The 19,493-nt window shown below is 47.2% G+C and overlaps 1 protein-coding gene across 1 annotated transcript; it reads left to right on the forward strand.

Annotated features, from left to right (window-relative positions):
• The first annotated feature begins 470 nt into the window (after window positions 1-470).
• On the forward strand, window positions 471-12,840 carry LOC135883957 (adrenodoxin-like). The gene is made up of 4 exons (XM_065411233.1): window positions 471-649; window positions 11,286-11,410; window positions 12,265-12,394; window positions 12,723-12,840. The coding sequence occupies exons 1-4, from the start codon at window positions 471-473 to the stop codon at window positions 12,838-12,840; spliced, it is 552 nt and encodes a 183-aa protein (XP_065267305.1).
• Window positions 12,841-19,493: the final 6,653 nt, after the last annotated feature.

The following is a 19,493-nucleotide window of genomic DNA, read 5'->3' on the forward strand; positions in this document are numbered from 1 at the left end:
GATACAGCATCTGAATCAGGAATAGAACCCAGGAGTCCTAACTCACTAGTCTAAGTGCTCAAGGACACACACTCGCTGAGACAGCGATAGAGCTCAATAATTTCAAGTCCTAGTGCACTGTTTCAACCCACAGGTCAGATATACATATTGTAGCTGGGCATTGCACTGAAGATAGCATCTGAAAATGGCTTTGTTTGATTGCTAGAATGAAACAGGAATTGGGAAGAATAGTGAAGTGTGATCAGTTGGGGTTCTAACCTGCTCAGGGGTTGCATATTACTGCTGCTTACAAAACTCCACCAGTGGGTTGGGCTGTAGTCAGGTCCAGGATACACCCTCTTTCCTCCTCCACAGGGAGGCTGTCCTAGATTTCCCCCCCCCCTCCACCCTCAACTGTACTTATACCTCAGAAGCTAGCCAGCCCTGCGACAAAAAAAGAACGAGGAAACATAAAGCAAGACTCAGCTAGCATGATGGCCCGATGTGCTCCACGGCTTATCCGCCCCTTGCTAAATGGACTTAATTTGGGCAAAGTTCAGTCTTTTCAATGCCTCAGAGTAGCTGAGCACAGTCAGGCACCTGCCAGCCTGCAGCCAGAGAGAAGCTTCAGCTCCACACACAGGCTCCGTGATGTCCCAAGGGACACAGGGTAAGCAAAAGACTCAACTCTACCTCATTTCTTCCAGGACCTTTCAGGAAAAAACAGTCTGACCCCTCATTCCTCTATCTCGGCCTGCTGAGGTGCAGGGGTGGGACAGACAAATTAGTGAGGATGTTTAAAATAAATAGCAGGCAATCCCCTAATTAGGTGAGACTGGCACTGCGAGACCACAGCCCGGTCTGTGGGAGATATGGCTTCACCTGCATCTAGAATGAAAGAGGCAATGCCACCTGAGGGACAACTGGGGTGGACGTTATGCTGAATCTGTGCATGGTTCTTGCCCTGTGTACTCTCACTAGCTTATTGTACTTGGTGTCCTAAAGGGAGAGCAGTCGACAGGGGGTTGAATTGGGACAGTAGATAATATTTAGTGGGGGGTAGCCACTGAGGGGCAAGTTCAGCATGTGCTGCGCATACCTCCTGTATTTAGATCTGAGTGAGTTCCAGCAAATGCTGGGGACTAGTATTTCTCTGACTGTGGCAACATTTATGTACCTTGGCTGATTCCTTTCTCTTTTTGTCTGAGTTTAGTGCTAGTTGGACAGCCCTGGAGAATGAAATCCTTTCTTTATTCATAGCAGCACTGCAAGCTTCCCTCTCCCTCTTCTCCTGCCAAGTGCTTCACTGCTGACCTGGAGGGTGAGAGGGCAGCTGAGTCTCCATAGCCTGGTGATGGTTATTGTTTGTTTGTGTTATAATAGAGACCCCAACTGAGATGAGTGTCCCATTGTGCTAGGTGCTGTACAAATACAGGGTGAGAGGCCAGGCTGACAATCTAAAGAGGCAAGACAGACACATGGGGGATGGAGGAAAAGACAGAGGCCCAGAGATAAGCAGTGGCTTTGACAAGGTCACACAGCAGGTCAGTGGAAAAGCCAGGTTCCTGAGTCCGCACTGCCCCAGCCAGTGAGCTGAACCGCACTGCCCCAGCCAGTCCTCGGCCTCTCTGCGGAGACAGCTGAAAAGGGGGCCAATTAATGCAAACCATGACAGTGTTTTTGTGATGTGGACCCCTGTTTGGTAGAAATTGGTCTGAGACTTGCATCATTTTCCCTATGCCTCCAAACACCCATCAGAGGATAAAATACACTCAGTCACTGCCAGTAGGGCTGGATTCCCAGTGTGTGATGAAAGGCTCCAGGGCCCATTTTCCAATACGGTGGCTTTACATACTCTAGTGCCGCAGGATGGTTTATATTTCAGTGCCTGCGGGAAAGGTGAGGTCATGTCGTGTGTCCTAAAGATGTCAAATATTTCACCTCAGTAACCTTTTTTTCTCAGAAAGGGCCAGTGGAGTTTAAGGAATTACAGATATCCTCTCAGGGTTTTATTAGTGTAGTGTGATGTGGTTTTTTGAAGGATGTATTCAACACATGGCCTGGGGCTGGCCAAGGCTTCTAGCTACAGCCACGTGAGTTCAGATTCTGACCTTGTCCTTCATTCCCCAGCTGGTAAGGCTGGCAGCACTGCGCAGGCAGCAGTGCACGCACTTCCTGGGCGGAAGCCAGCACCTCACATTGCACTGCACTGACTGTCACCCTCACAGCTGGGAGCAGAAGGTTCTCAGGAACTCCTCCTTGGGGGCAATACAGCTGACTCCACATTTACTATAAGGGTTGTTACACTATTAACATACAAACAGGAACACAAGGTTTTTTGTTTTGTTTTGTTTTTTTGTTTTTTTTCAAATTCTCCCTGTTTTCTCTTGGATGGATCCCACCGTTTATTTACATTTTCCCCTAAGGATCTCCCAATCTTTACGTCCCTCCACAGTTCTTGGGCAAGCATGCTGAAGCCATTTGCCTTCCCCAGTGGATGGATCCCAATAAGAGCTTCTATTTAATTGGCCACAGGGGGCACTGTTGAGCAACATGGGTTCCTCACTTTCCACTCAGGGATGCACTGTAGGGCAGAGACCAAGCCGCAAACCCACCTCTCCATCATGGCACTACACAGAACAGTAACCAATGGCGGTTCTTGAGCACATGAGCTCTTTGTGCAGAAGGACTTTAGGATCCCATCGGGATAGCACATTCTGGAGAGGCTCCTGTTCTTTGATAGGACTGTCTTTTAATGATGAGTCTGCCAGCTAAAGGATGGGGGAGAGTATTCAGGAATAAGGGCTGGGAGAAGACTCAATCCAGCTCTTCTTAAATTCACAAGTTAAAAATTTCTTCCTTCTCCTTTTGCAGAATCCCAGCCCAGGGCCAGACCCCAGAAGCAGTTTGGAGATTGCAGGGGTCAGCAAATCCATCCTTGGATTAGCTATTTAAAATATGTATTAAATCAGACATAAACTGAGCCCTGTAGCATCTGGCGGGTCAGGTGTAGTGCCTTACAGCTGCTTTCAGCACCTTTAAAAGAAAGTCCCCCAGAGATCAGAGTATGCCTCATTGGGCCCAAACAATCAACAGGTCAACCTCCTACAGTCCGATCAAAGCATTTATCTTTGATCCAAAACCAAAGAGCAAATGGGCTTGGATTAGGGAAGGGGTATTTCACTGGCACCAAATCCTTGGGTGGTTTTAAAAGCAGAATGTCAATTAAAAGCATAGAGCCTGGTGCTGCAAGCTACTAATTTAGTGTGGTTTGTTATTACCCATGTTGTCCATGATGTGCAGGCACTTTCCAAATACTTGAGAAGTATGGTCCCTGCTCTAAGGAGCTCACCATCTAATGGCAACTAGTGAGGGAAAGGGGACCCAGGGCCGGTGCAAGAAAGTTTCGCCTAGGGCGCGAAACTTCCACCTTGCGCCCCCCGCCCCAGCCCTGTGGCAGCTCCCTGCCCTCCCTCCACCCTGAGGTGCCCCCCCCACGGCAGCTCCCCCCCTGCCCTGAGGTGTCCCCCCTGTGGCAGCTCCCCACCCCGGCCCGGGGAGCCGTGCGGCAGCTCCCCCCCAGCCCTGAGGCACCCCCCCGCAGCAGCTCCCCACCCCCCGGCCCAGGGAGGCGTGCGGCAGCTCTGACCCAGGGGTTCCCCTGTGCTGCTGGCAGTGTGCTGACCCAGGGGAATCCCTGGGCTGCCTGCTCACAGCTCAGACTCCCTCTCCCTCAGCGAATGCTGTAAAAAAAAAAAAATTAAAAAAAAAAAATAAAAAAAATTGGGGGTGCTGCTTTTTGGTGCCCCCAAATCTTGGCGCCCTAGGCAACCGCCTAGTTGGCCTAAATGGTAGCACCGGCCCTGAGGGGACCAACAACAGGCAATTTAGATACAAGGCAACGTGGCTTACTGTAAGGAGCACAGCAGTAGTGGCATTTTAAGGACTTAAGCGTGGGCAGGGTAGGCGCTTTGCAGATTTGCTCAAGGAGGTCGTGCCATATGTAAGGGGCAGCACAGGAATAGCTATGGAGGAGGTTGTGTGAGAAGCTGACCAATGGGAGAACAAGGCTGGGGAATATTGGCAAAGCAGGGTGGTTGTGGGGGCAGGCTTGACAAGGGAGGCTACTGAGGTAAATGGTGCTGTTCTGTGAGAGTAAGGGATGCAGAATCAAACACAGAGTTTCTGGGTGGGTCTCAGTTTTACCTCAAGTCTCTCACCAGTTCTGATGGTATCTTCTCTAGCTAGTCCTGAAGGAGCTCCATTTGTGTTAAGGGTAATATGGAAGGAAAACCCATTTCTCTGGGGAAAAGAAAGGGAACTTGTAGCTCTTCCAAACAAATGTGATCCGAGTCAGGCTTTAATCTGCTAGCAAAGATTAAGACCCATCTAGAAAAAGAGCCCAGCCAGCAAAATGGAAAACACAATAGGCCACTTTGTTATCTGACCTTAGAGAAAGGAGTTGTAGTGATAAGCCTGTTAAATGGGACTTATGAACAGCCACTATCAACTGTTTTCCTTTTTAATTAGTTTGTTGCTTACTAAATTCTTTCCAGCAGTACTTTTTGGCACCATGCTTTTTCATATGGCCTTATAAAATATCTTTGAAAAAATAAACATTTAAAGGGCCACTCCTCTACTAGTTTTCTGTATCAGGTAGAGCCTGAGGAGACTAGTGACTGTGTGTGCTTCAGTTTTTGAGATGCCCAAACTGAAACATCTTGCAGAAATCTTCAGAAAATGCTGAGCACCTGCCTCTGAAAATTAGACACATTTAATGTGTCTCAAATTGGACACCCAAAATCACTACTCTCTTGAAAATCTTGGTCCAAGATTTTGTTAAGGAACAACAAGAGTTTTGCAAAATGTAATATAAATAGGAATTCTGTCATGATGTAAAAATGGCAATCAACCAGAGGTTTGAATCTTATGTTGTTTAAATATTCCCCCGCAGGGTTGGAATAATAGTCTGTGAAGACAGGAGAGTGAAACTGACTAGTCTAGTAAGGCAGGAGATCTGTGCCACAGAGTTGAATGGTTGCTTACATCCATGCACCCATCCACCATATGCATAATAAGGACAGCATATTGTAACCATACGGAGGCAAGCTGTGGAGTCCTGTTTGACAAGCCAGAGAAAATCTTCCAAGTCATTTCAGTTCTCTAAACAGTGAGATTTACACTGCAGGATGTGTGAGATTATCAAAGTAAACAGCCTAAATTATTCATTCAGTTTTACTAATCTAAGGCAGTGATGGTAAGGTGTAATGATTTAAAAAAATAAAAGATTGATATATACCTAACAATGGCGGTTGTTGATCTAAAAGTGCCTTAAAAAGCGGGTTATCACATTGCCATTATACAGAGAGGTAAACTGAGGCACGGTGGGGCTGTGTAACTTTCCTGAACTCATACAAGGAGTCAGTGGCAACAGGACTCGGGGTGCCTTATTCTCAGTCCAGTGCTCTGTCTGCTGCACCATGCTATCACTCAGCTGCTACAGCACCCACTTAATCAAGAATATGACTTGGGGCATGATCCCACATGAATTTCTTATGCTGAATTCCCTTTGAAGTCAATGGAAGTTCCATGCCTGGGTGGTTGTAGCACTGGTGTCTTAGTGATGGCTGACGCTCTAAAGGCTTGGTTCAGAAAGTAGGTGAAGGTTGGAGTTTGCTTTTCTTTCTTCCAAAGCATTTTGCCCATCTCTAAGTGCAATCCCGCCACTTTGCCTTTCTCTATTTTGAAGGAGCCAATCCTTTTATTCAGTTTCTAGGACAAATGGGAAAGATTCCGGGAGACACTGACTTCAGACACCTGAGAAGTTCCACAGACTGTTAAATGGCTTGCTTTGTTGACCGAGAGAGCGATTCAGTCAATCTCACTGGGGGCGGACGGCTGAAATGGCTCTAAAGATTTTCTCTGCCTAGTAAAACGGGACTGCGCTGCTTGCCTCTGGCTGCAACAGGCCATTTTTGTTACTCATGTCACATGAGTGTGTATAAGAAACCATTCCTACTGTGGAACGGGTCTCCCACCTGACTTCTCTCACTGTTTTCATCTCCAGGGGGTCCTGCCCTGAAAAATGTTCTAGGTATTGCTTTGTGATTGAAACTCCCTGAAAAGCAATAGGCAGACCTCCTAACTTTACGGTACATGATTCTCTGAATTATACCTTGCCTAGCTGAATTATGTAGCAATGGGAAAACACATAGGGGGTCCTGAAAATGACAAGGAAATAAGACAACCCTTCTGCTCCCTTCTCCTGCCAGTTTAGATTAAATCTAGGCAGAGGCTTTTTCAAGAGATAATCATCAGTGTTTCAAATTTTCTACCACTGGAGGCCACTGATGGAATCCATTTTACTAGGATTCAAGAGAGCAATTAATTATTTAGAGAGATACTGTAACAAGGGCATAATCGTGACGATTAATGCTCGTGATCAACTATTATCTAAGAGTATAGATGGTGCTAGACACAATCATGGTGATTCTGGATCACTGGTGCAGAGTTAATCTGATCAGTAAGCTTGGTAGAGGGAAGGAATTTCCACTCACTTTCCCACAGTGGAGTTTTCACAGGTAAATTTTTTCATCTGCTTCTGAAGGATTGATCAGGGACCATTCATTACAATGAGGTAGGTATATGCTACAAGTTCTATCTAATGCATTTGGGAATGGTAGAGGGGAATGAAAACTGTCTGAACTAGGTCCACAGGCGCCGACTTTCCAAAGCGCCGGGGGGTGCTCAACCCCTGACTCTGCCCCAGGTTCTGCCCCCACTCTACCACTCCCCCAAGGCCCCACCCTTGCCCCACCTCTTCCCACCCCACCCCACTTCTTTCCACCCAGTTCCATCCCCTCCCCTGAGCGTGCCGCGTCCTCGCTCCTTCCCCTTCCCTCCAAGCCTCCTGCATGCTGCAAAACAGTTGCTTACGACTGGGGGGGAGAAGGGGGGTGAGGAGGAGCGGATAGGGTGGCTGCCGATGTGTGCTCAGCACCCACCATTTTTTTACCTGTGGGTGCTCCAGCCCTGGAGCACCCACGGAGTCGGCACCTATGCCTAGGTCCGTCCTTCTCACCTGTTTCTGCACTCACTGATAGAAAGAGATCAATGGAGGACTCCCTATGCCAGAAATAATTGATTTCTGCCTGCTGCTGCACAGCTAGGAATGAACACATTGCCTAAGCACTCCCCGCTGTTGCTTCAACTGTCTCCGGGATATCCCTAATAAACAAGTTTGCCCTCTGCTTACTTCTCGGGCTTTCCAAGAGCATGCCTGAGGCAACTGAGCCGAAATACAAGGTAGCACATCCTTCCGGGCAGCTACACTGGAAACTTCAGAGCGTTTGGTATACACTTAGGTCATTTGATTTTGTGTACTTGCACTCTATGGGCATGTTGCTAAGAAATCGGTAGACTGTGTTATAATTTCCCAGCACATTTGAGCGTCACTGCATGTTTCTTTGTCCCTTGGGCTTCCAGGAATGTGGCCTTGCTGAGTTTTGCTCACTTTAAGTCTTACTCTGACTGTGCGAAACTGGGTGCTGTTTCATTCAGCCTTGTATAAGGGGCAAACCAGAGGATTACAGGCTTGGCCAATTCTCTCTACTAAACAAACACATCATTCTCAAGGCTGCAAAACCTTCTTCTGATGCCAGCAACGACAAAAGCAAGGCCATGTGGCTGCAGTAACACTTCTGTTGCTCAGGAATGTATCAGAAGCTGCTAGATGGGTGACATCCCTTTCTAGACGGCTGAGAGAGCAATCTGCAAAGTCAACCTGGGAGAGTGGGGTGCAGGGAGACCGAGCTGCTGTGAAGTTCTATTGACTTTGGAGACAATTCTTGCCTTGTGAATTCACAGGAGTATGGGCAGGTCACCATTCAGAGGTGCTATGCAGAACGATGCCATTGTATTCAGTGTGCCACTCTGTCAGTCCATCAAGTTCTAAACGCTCAGCGAGCTGGTGTTGTGATATGCTTCTAGGCCACCAGTGCACCTCTTGACTAGGCCAATATTGTTTACAATTTGGTTGTTCAGTGGTTGATGGGAAATGAGTTGGGGGAGGGTCTCAGTCTAGCTCCTATGGGACAGATGTCCTCACATGGGTGGCATGAATTGGCCATCTTCTTGTCAAAGTTGGCATAGAGGGCAAAAGCTTAGAAAAGAGATGACTAAGGGGGGGATATAATAGAGGTCTATAAAATCATGAATGGTATAGAAAAAGTGAATACGGAAGTGTTATTTATCCTTTCACATAACATATAACCAGGGGTCACCCAATGAAATTAATAGGTAGCAGGTTTAAAACAAACATAAGGAACATAACACACAGTCAACCTGTGGAATTTGTTGCCAGGGGATGTTGTGAAGGCCAAAAGTGTAACTGAGTTAAAAAAGAATTAGCTAAGTTCATGGAGGGTAGGTCCATCAATAGCTATTAGCCAAGATGGTCAGGGACACAACCCCATGCTCTGGGTGTCCCTAAACCTCTTATTGCCTGAAGCTGGGACTGGATGATGGGGATATGGATCTCACTAATTACCCTGTTCTGTTCATTCCCTCTGAAGCATCTGGCACTGGGCACTGTTAAAAGTTAGGATACTGGGCTATATGGACCATGGGTCTGACCCAGAATGTCCGTCCTTATGTTCTTAAGGACTGAGTGAGATACAGAGGCTGATCTTTTCCTCTCCTCCCTAGAGATGGTTCTTCTAGGTCAGTGTTGGCAGGCCTGTTCTGTAGGTCTCTAGGGCTGTCAATTTAAACTGAAAATTCCCTTCAGCAAGAATGATTTCACCTCATCTGAGATTTCCACTTCTCTCTTGGATGTTGTTTTCAGAGCCCTTCACCTGTCATTTTAGCGCTGTCGGTCCTGATTTTGTAACCTTGGGGTGTGAGTTTTCTGGCACTTTACTGTAGTGATGGTTGAACCTCAAAGCATTCAACAGATGCTGAACTTCACCATCTGTAATTTGGATGTAATTGATCTGCCAAACTGGGCCAGAACAGGTTGTTTCATGAGATTTCCAGAACCAGCATGCAGACAGCTCCTCTTGGGGTATCTTGACAACTTTGCTTCCAGGAGGAACCCAGAGCAGCACAGGCAGCTGTGAAAATCAGCAATGATGCAATTGTTAGCTATGTTCTGTTTAAGTCTGGGGCAAAAAAGTCTTTTATCTGAATTGTTTGGCCACCCCTTAGGTATTGTGGAGGTAGCACTGTGTGGGAAGCACAGTTGGGTTATCAAAATCCTGCCTCTGTTCTTGCATAGGAGACGTGTAACAGCAGGGCCAGTGCAAGGATGTTTCGCGCCCTAGGCGAAACTTCCACCTTGCGCCCTCCCCCCTCACGGAGCCCTGCGGCAGGTCCCCGCCTCCTCCGCCCTGAGGTGCCCCCCCTGCGGCAGCTCCCCACCCTCCCCTCCGCCCTCAGGCGCCCCCCCGTGGTAGCTTCCCCCCCCGCCCGGGGAGCCGTGTGGCAGCTCTCCACCCCAGCTCACCTCTGCTCCGCCCCCTCCCCGAGCCCCGCGGCAGCTCCCCGGCACTCCTCCGTGGCAGCTCCCCCCTCCGCCCTGAGGCGTCCCGTGGCACCTCCCCCCCCAGCCCAGGGAGCCGTGCGGCAGCTCCCCGCCCCAGCTCACCTCTGCTCCGCCTCCTCCCCTGAGCACGCCGTTGCTGCTACACTTCTCCCGCCTCCCAGGCTTGCAGCGCCAATCAGCTGTTTGGCGCCGCAAGACTGGGAGGGAGAGAAGCAGAGCGGGGCGGCATGCTCAGGGGAGGAGGCGGAGCAGAGGTGAGCTGGGGCGGGGAGTTCCCCTGCATGCTGCCCCCCCCACCCTACTTGCTGCAGGCGACCCTCCCCGCGCCCCCCTCGCCCAGCTCCCTCCGCCTAAATGCCGACGATGACCGGGGTGGCTGAAGATCCGGTCGCCACCGAAGAAAATGCTGCCCCCCAAATGCTAGCGCCCTAGGCGACCGCCTAGGTCGCCTAATAGGTTCCACCGGCCCTGTGTAACAGAAATACACTAGCCACAGAAATGTTAATTGGACCCATATGACTTTTAGGAGTTCCATATGATGAAGCTTGTGTGCTTGCAGTTTATAGCTCACAAAGACTGAATGTTTCCTGCCATGGCATACCCTGGGGAACCCAAGTAAAGTCACAAGTGTATGTTTTACAGCAAGCTCAGGGCCAGATGTGTTTAATTGATAGCCCTCTGCTGTGATTCCCTTGTCTATACTACATTCTCCATATTTCCCAATCTCTTTTCTCCAACCGACAGGAATCTGATTAGGTTGCATTCATGCAAAGAAAAGCATAGGGGATGGGTGATTTAATATCCAGAGAAAATCCCTCTCCATCTTTTGAGCAGCACTTCAGAATAACCTAAGTAGAGGCAGAAAGAACCCATCTCAGGTTTTACACAGTGCTTGCAGGGTCTGATCTATTGTTATTGCTATAATGCAATAGTTAGTTATTACAGGCAACATATCTAGGTTGATTTGTTGTAGGCATCCCTGCAGAAACCGGTCGTGAGTTTTATGCAGACTTCCAGCCAGAATGGGCATATTCAGCAAAATCCCTGGACCTTCACCTTCATATAGAGTTTTAGGGCCAAATCTAGCCCTAGTGAAAACGGGTGTGACTTCCATTCATACACTGAAAGCTGTATCCCTCTTATGATGAGGATGAATTTAGCTCTTGGTGTATTATCAAGGCTCCCAGTGACTCTTTCAGGGGTTGAACTAACAAAGAGTAGAAATGGAGCATTTTGCAAATAATCCTCCTGGGGGGAAAAAAGAGCAAGCCCCTGTTTGCACAATTTAAATCTGATCCTGAGCAGCTTTACTGTGCAGTATCCTCACTTCACTCCATACAGGATTAGCCCAGAGAGGCCCCCCTCTCCCAGCAATAGCAAATGTCTAGCAAGCTCTTTGGGTTTAAATCAACAGTCTCCCACCGCTTGCCCATACACAGGCTGCAGGTGCAGCACAGGTACGCTCATTCACCCTTAACCAAATTTCTGTTCTTAGAAACATTTGCTGAAGGGGTAAAGTTTGAGTCCATTCAGATTTGAATGGCTCTAGCTTGCCCTTCCCTGTGCAGTGAATGGCAAGGACTGACACATGAAGATACATAGTGTAGGGACTTTCATGCAACTGTATTGTAGCCCTTCAAGAAGCTGGGTGCTTATGTAAATTCCTCATGTGATCACTGCTTCGTTCTCCTGCTCAACTGGCAGTTGTTTCATAGATGGCAGTGGCCCAGCTTGCATTGACCTCCTGCAACTTGTTTGACAGCTCTGCGGACAGAGTGACGGTGCATTTTATAAACCGGGATGGAGAGAGACTCACGGCCACAGCCAAAGAAGGGGAGAGTTTGCTGGAAGTGGTGTTTAATCAAAACCTGGGCATCGACGGCTTTGGTAGGTGCAATAATAAAGCCCACCAGGGTCAAACACAAATGTGAAATAAGCAATGTGGGGAATTGCGAGACTGCAGACGCGCTTGCAATGGTCTGGCAACGTCACTCACTGTTCTGGTTATCATCAGTTCTGCAATTGGGTCAAACTCAGATCGCTGAACTGGGGGCCAGCTTCTCTCTCTCTGCCACACAGTCCTTATTGAGTATGTATGTGTCCGGGGAGCAGGGGTTTCACATCCCTGTCTCATTTAAAGGGCCAGAACATCAATATCTGTGCGCCCTGTCCTAGCTGGCACCCTATGGACTGTATTAATGTAAGCAACAAGGAGTCTGGTGGCACCTTAAAGACTAACAGATTTATTTGGGCATAAGCTTTCGTCGGTAAAAACCTCACTTCTTAAATATGTTCATATTTCAACTATGTATTAATTTGGCTTTGGGATCCTTCTGGATAAGAGGCGCGGGGCTGTCAGTAAATGTGTTAGTAGCAAGAATGGCTCCTTGATTTCCCTCTGGAACCTCTCCTGACCAGGGCTGGCTCCAGCATTTCTGCCGCCCTAAGCAAAAAAAAAAAAAAAAAAGCTGCGATCGGTGGCGGCAGTTCAGCGGCAGGTCCTTCGCTCCTAGAGGGAGTGAGGGACCTGCTGCCCCCGAATTGCCGCAGGTGCCGCCCCTCTCCCTTGGCCGCCCCAAGCACCTGCTTGTTAAGCTGGTGCCTGGAGCCGGCCCTGCTCCTGACGCACTTTCGGCCTGGGTATAGGCAGGGCCGCCTCTTCTCACAGTTCCTCAAGAGTGTCTCCCCTACCTCCTTGCTGTTCTCTGATGCACTGTGCTGACCCCTCCCGCTTCCCGCAGGTGCCTGTGAAGGGACATTGGCCTGCTCCACGTGTCACCTCATCTTTGAGGAGGACGTCTTTCAAAAGTTGGATGCCATTACAGACGAGGAGCTGGACATGCTGGATTTGGCCTATGGACTCACTGATACGTAAGCATTTCTGCCTGTTGGAGTTGGCACACAGAAACCCACCACTTTCTGGACTGGGAACGTTCTGTCTCGCTCCTCGTAGTCCAGTCTCTGTGTTTATAAGGCACCAGTTACTGAGAGGGTGTGATTTATTTTCTATTATGAACATGTCTTAAGAATCTCCTTCCTCTAGGGGGGGTACTGCTAGCTCCATCCTGTGATAGCTGGGCTGTTGTATGAATCTGGGGACAAACAGAATGGTGTGGGCATTGGTGGTGGGAGCAGCTAGTGGGTTCTTTCCTTTGCCATAAAAATGTATGAGGCTCATTCTGTTGTGTCTGCTTTTCAGATCACGCCTAGGCTGCCAGGTGTGTGTGAAGAAGGCGATGGATGGTCTGACTGTCCAGGTCCCAATGGAGGTTGCTGACATGAGGAGAGAGCTGGAAGTGGGAAAGCAAAGCAAATAATGTACAAATAATAATATTAGTAACCGGCATTGGCACCTGCACAAAGCCTTCCCTTTGATTTAGGAGTGTTTTTTTAAGTATGTTATATTTTGTTGTCTTCATTGAGCCTTGTGACCAGTTTGCATTAGGTCACATAGGCCCCGATTCAGGATCCATCCCTATTCAGCAAAACTCTTCCTTACACGTGCTAAACTTGAAGGACTTAAGCACATGCTTAGAGTTAAGAACCTGCTTAAGTCCGCTGATGTTCAATAAAACACCTCAGTGTTTTGCTTAAATGCTCTGCTGAATTGGGGCCATAGCAAACACAGGTGATTCTCTCCCTTCCTTGAAGTTAAGGACATGCCATTCACAGTAACTGTTGGGAATTTTGCTGGATCTGGCTACTTAACTGTAGAGAGACTTCCCATTTTGACATAGTTGGGGGGACGCTAGTGCCATAAAAACATAACTGCATGCATCAGCTTGATTAAATAGGCTAAGTTAGTTTGATAAATAGCAATGGATTGATAACCTTCAGGATTCTGCTATTTTATACAGAAATGGAATTATTTCCCCATAAATATAAACTTTTTGTGCCAATGTGCACTACCTGCTAATTTCTCCAAATATTTGCTCCTTTCCCCACTATTGTATCACATTCCAGCTCAAAAATAAAAGGCTAATCACTGGGTTTCTAGACCAATTAAATTTGTTTTCCTGATGAGGTTGATAGTACAATGAATGAAATGGAGATTTGGGGCATGAACATGCAGCTGCTGTTTTAAAAGATGTATTTTACCTCCTGGATTCTTTCTTGCTGGGCGTGTCTAAGCTGCAGTCAGAGGTGTGACTGCAGCCTGTGTAGTCATACCCAAGATCGCTTTGATCTGTCTCAAATAACAATAGCAGTGAAGCCACGGCTGCATAGCCTGTATAACCCTGCCTGCCCACTTCACCCTCCCTTAGACTTGAAAGCCTAAGCTGCAACATCTACTCAGCTCTTTTTAATGCACTAGCACACGTCTGTAGACCTGGGCTGAGAGGCTCACTCCCAGAGGCAGTGTAGACCTGCCCTAGGTGTGTACTCAAGCAGCTAGCCAGCTGCTTTGGCTTCACTGATATCTGTTAGTCTTTAAGGTGCCACCAGACTCCTTGTTGTTTTTGTAGATACAGACTAACACGGCTACCCCCTGATACTTCACTGATATTTGTATTCCAACTAGCTAGACCAAAGCTAGCTCTGGTATGTAGACACATGCTGTAATCACCTCTCTGATTACAGTGAAGACGTACCCTATATGTTTGAGTGAAATTTCTAAACTTGCCACTGAAGCCACATGGACATTTGAAGCCTGTATTCAGGTTTTCCATTCAGAAATCTTTCTCTCAGAAGAAAGGATTTGGTTGCAAATTCAAAATGCATTTAGCAGGCAATCAAAAAACAATGCCCTAATGGGAAACTGTCTATCAGCACCGCAGACACTTCCATATGCTTGTGATATGTTTACTTTTTTCACACATGCATTATTAGACAGTGGAATTAATTGCCACAAGATATCATTGAGGCCAAGAATTTAGCAAGTTTTAAAGAGGGGCTGGACATCTATATGAATAACAAGAATGTCCAGAGTTATAATAGCTGATGCTAACAAACGAGTACTGCAAGGGAGATAAAATGTCATGTTTCAGGGTTACTTTAAGCTAATCTTTTAGAGATTAGAATGAGACCTTCAGGGGCAGATTTTTCCACATCTGCTTACTATGGGGTTTCTTGCATCTTCCTTCAAATTGTCTGGTGCCTGACATCGGCCATAAATCTGCTTCTTCACGTGCAATCCAATCCCACGTGGCTGATTTCAACCACCTAGCCTGATTTTGCTAGAATAAGCATGCAGATTGCTAGATGCTGATGTGAACCATTTTAAACCGGGAAGCATTTGAAAACAGGCTCTGTGGTGAGATTTCCAGTGCCTCCTGCTCCTGAATGAGCTGGCAATAAAATGAAAAAAGCCTTTCTCACAGTAATTTGGCACAGCCCAGGCTGGAAACCAGCAGCATTTACATGAGAAAATGGAACAAAAAAGTTAGCCCAACTCCTTCAAATAGCAAAGATTCTAGACAGATCTTATTGTAGTGGACCTGATGTTTCCAACCGTACTGTCAATGGTAAATAACCCAGTGTCATTGTCACCTGCATCTCATGGCATTTTTGTTTTTATGCTCCCTCTGTTATTTCTATACAGATTCCATTGTTCTTAGAAATATGCTCTGCCCTGCGTTGGCTGGGTGGCTTGCAGGGTGTGTTGAGCTGCTGCTTTGATACTGTGAAGGTGATACACAAAGAGGTAAAAATACTACACCGGGTTGTAGCGTGAATGTGTATGGGTAATAACAGCACAACATGCTTCACCAGAATGACTCTCATGCTCATGACTTCTTTAGACTCTGAAGCAAGTTAAACCCCACTTATAATAGTAGGGCTCCATCCAGCTTGCTCAATGCCCGTTGCCTCACAATATACTCCCCAGTGCAGTAGAGAAGAGTTGTTATCATCCCTATTGTACAGAAGCAAAACCTGAAGCACACAGAAGGGTTTTTTGTTTGCTTTTTCTTTTTAAAGCCACATTTTTCTGGCTTGGGCCAGGTTTTCAGCAGTGACTAGTCCATTCTGAGTTTCTGAGTACCCAACGAGAGACCCATTAAAGGGCCCTCATTTTCAGAGAGTGGGTGCTCAGCACTCTCTGAAAAAATCGGGTCAGGCACCCAAAACCACTAATCCTTTGCTTGGGCCCTAGAGTTAGGCACCTAAATAGAAGCAGACTGATTTTCAGAGCTGCTGGGGCTTCTGGTGATGTCTCAAGAATGAGGCAAGGGTAGTTAGTGCGGTCTTACTAAGCGTGTCCTGGGCCTAGTGCCTAATGTGGTCACCACAGTCCAGATGGGATTATAACCCTGTCATTCACAGTCTGCTTGGTTTTGAAAAGCTCCACCCTGGATAGTCCCCAAAAGCAAGCAAGTAAAAGGGGATGGCTGCTACTGAGCTAACAATCCAAGAGCAAGCTGCTCTGAGGAACCACTCAGAGCAGAGCAGGAATGACCTGGTAGCTGAAAGCAGCTAGGCTGTGTTCTAGCAGCAGTCTTCGGACTGTGAGGAATGGGGGCCTACTGAGAAGCAAGACACTGGCCCCTCCCTCTGCACTTGGTTCTTCCCGTATTTGCCTGATGAAAACCACACCTTTGGATTGCGTCACCACTATTAAGGAGCTGAGGAGTGATAGCACAACAGCAGAGACTGCTGGGGTCCAGTTCCTTATTCCCCAACATGCATTAACCAGAGATATGTTCAGATACTTGCATGTTATGGGACTATTTTTTTCAGCTTCTGCACTATGTTCTTTAGTTTCAGTGGATTCTTTTGGTTGTTGGCACTAATGCACTACTAATAAAGGTTTAATAATAACAAAAGTCTTTCCTTCCCTCACAAAACACCCCTCAGAAAAATGAATCTACATGGCTTCCATATCACCAAAGATAAGTAGGTTCTTCAGCAACACAAACCATCACGAAATGTCAAGTAGCATGACACACCGCACATATACACCCCTAACCTGAGCCAAGTAGATATAATTCATTTGCAGGGGTCTCTGAAAGTGAGTTTGTACATCAATGCTATTGTATGGTGTGCTACAGTAAATGCAGTAGGGTGAGTTAAGGAGGGAATTTCTGCTCGTCGGTTGAATTGTCTTGCTTTTATCATGCATTTTATGTCAGACCCTTAGTGTAATGGGAATAAGATGATTATCATTCTAGAACCCTGGTGACTAACATTCCAGAATGCTGACCTTTTCAGTATTCCATATTTTTAATGCATGTTCCTACCAATCACATCCCCTCCAGGTGCACAGTATTAATATTTTTAATAATGATACTTAGCACAATAGAAAGATACATAGATTAGATTAATTAGAACACCAGGACTTTAACTATTCAAGTGTAAGGAGTTTAAGGTAGAATAGATAGTTCAAAAACTGGTTCCACATGATCAAATTAAGATGAGTCCAAACCAAATTATTTATCTGAACCTCCAAACTGAGTTTTGGCTAGAGTGGGAATCTGGATTCCCAGCCTTGGTTTTGTGTTTTGCTTTGCCGCACTAAGCCCTTACTGATGAAGTTTAGTAAAACCAGAGCTAAATTACCCCCTTGATCAGACCTTTAGTCAGGGTCATTAAACATAAGGCTTGACTTGCTAGAACAACATTGCTAAAAACAGCTCCATGCGGTTACTTAAAGAGAGAGATTTAGGCTGACGGCTACAGTTCGAGAAGTCATTCCTGTAGGTTTCAACTGGACACAAGGTGGCACTCTCTGTACAGCAGCATCACCAGATCCTTCAGTGAAGATAATAAAACAACAAGGCAGGGAATGCAACCTCAGTTCCTTTTAGGACACCCTCCCCACTCTGCACCCTTGATCTTCTTCCCCTTCTTATAATCTCCTCTCCAGTTTGGGCACTGAATTCACATCTCCTGACTCAAAACATCTACCCATGTCAGAAGGCCTTCCCAGAGCAGCAATGCCTTGGGCTGGGCCTAGAGGAGTGCTGAAGTGAGTCCTACCTCGCCCCCTTTGGCTGCTGGAAGATCACCCCAGGTCCTTTAGGTAATGTGTAATAGAGGATAAAAGATTGACACCCTCCAAATATCCACTCTAGGCTTTTGATTTCTGCTGCTTTTCCCTTAGGACAGCATCACTGAAAAAGTACAGCTAGCGGAGACTAGGGATTTATGGAGACATGGCCCTGCACAGGTCTTTCCTACCCACTCAGCCCAACACCAGTAGGTCAGATTCAATTTCCCAGCAGGACAATTAGAGGTTCCCAAGTTTATTTCAGGATTACAAGAGCATGATGCAGCATCAGGGCTTCAGAGTCACTTTGATGAGTGTCCAGTTTGCCACTGCAGATTTAGCACCCTATGCGGAACAGCCCCTCACACAGTGTCCTACGTGACCACCTTTTCCCAGTTGTGTTTCTTTGTCTCATTGCTTCACTGAGGCAGGCAGAAGTGGGCAAAGGACAAAGCAGTGGGAGGCATTTTATTAAGAAATACAGTTCTTGACCGGACCCTCCTGAAAATGAAAGAGAGACAACACCTTGCCCTGATCATCTTTGGTCCTTAGTCCCAACTCCTGCTCCTTTCCCCTGGCAGTGGGTAGTGGTGTATGCATAGCATAGATCACTGGTAGAGGGCTGGGTCACTACAGAGCAAGGATGTTGCTTCTTAGGGTATGTCTACACTACGAAATTAGGTTGATTTTATAGAAGTCGATTTTCAGGAATCGATGTTATACAGTCGATTGTGTATGTCCCCACTAAGCGCATTAAGTCGGCGGGGTGCGTCCTCAATACTGTGGCTAGAATTGACTCACAGAGTAGTGCACTGTGGGAAGCTATCCCACAGTTCCCACAGTCTCTGCTGCCCATTGGAATTCTGGGTTAAGCTCCCAATGCCTGAAGGGGCAAAAACATTGTCGCCGGTGGTTTTGGGTACATGTCGTCACTCTCCCCTCCCTCCCTCTGTGAAAGCAACTGCAGACAATCATTTCACGCCTTTTTGCCCGGGTTACCCATGCAGACACCATAGCACGGCAAGCACGGAGCCCGCTCAGCTCACCGCTGCTGTTGCGAGCATTGTAAACACCTCGCGCATTATACTGCAGTATGTGCAGAACCTGGCTAAGAGACGCACGAGGACGATTGTGATGAGGACATGGACACAGACGTTCCTGAAAGCACGGGATGTGGCAATTGGGACATCATGGTAGCAGTGGGGCAGGTTGATACAGTGGAACACTGATTCTGGGCCCTGCAAACAAGCACAGACTGGTGGGACTGTATAGTGTTGCAGGTATGGGATGATTAGTAAGGCCACTTTCCTGGAACTCTGTGAGTTGCTTTCCCCCACCCTGAAGTGCAAGAATACCAAGATGAGAGCTGCCCTGACAGTTGAGAAGCGAGTGGCGATAGCCCTGTGGAAGCTTGCAATGCCTGACTGCTACCAGTCAGTCAGGAATCAATTTGGAGTGGGCAAATCTACTGTGGGGACTGCTGTGATTCAAGCAGCCAACGCAATCACTGATGTTCTGCTATCAAGGCCAATAACATTGATTTGCATCCGCACTACCCCAAATTCGACTCAGCAAGGTCGATTTTAGCGCTACTCTCCTCACCGAGGAGGATTACAGAAGTCAATTTTAAGAGCCCTTTAGGTCGACAGAACGGGGTTGCTTGTGTAGACGCATTCATTATAAAATCAACCTAACGCGGCTAAATTCGACCTAACCCTGTAGTGTAGACCAGGGCTTAGTGTGGTGAAGTACTTCAGCACTAGAGAAGGGCCTGGATCCAAGCAACCTGAACAGTGGCTGGTGACTATGAAATCTAGCGCTAAATGGAGCAGCGCTGAGTATTCCTACCTCATAGTTGCAGAAGTGGGTCCTGACACTAGAACAAGGCTTCAGTCCCACATGGCAAATACAATCCAGCATTAGCCTCTATTCTGTGCTGTCGTTTGGAAGTGATTCACATTTGATTCCTTGTCTTGGCTTCCTGCTCTTGGAGCTGCAAGTGCTGTGGCATCTGCAAGCACATGGGAAGGAGTCTCTAGCATT

Source organism: Emys orbicularis, chromosome 9 (genome assembly GCF_028017835.1).
Source record: "Emys orbicularis isolate rEmyOrb1 chromosome 9, rEmyOrb1.hap1, whole genome shotgun sequence".
Classification (NCBI taxonomy): domain Eukaryota; kingdom Metazoa; phylum Chordata; order Testudines; family Emydidae; genus Emys; species Emys orbicularis.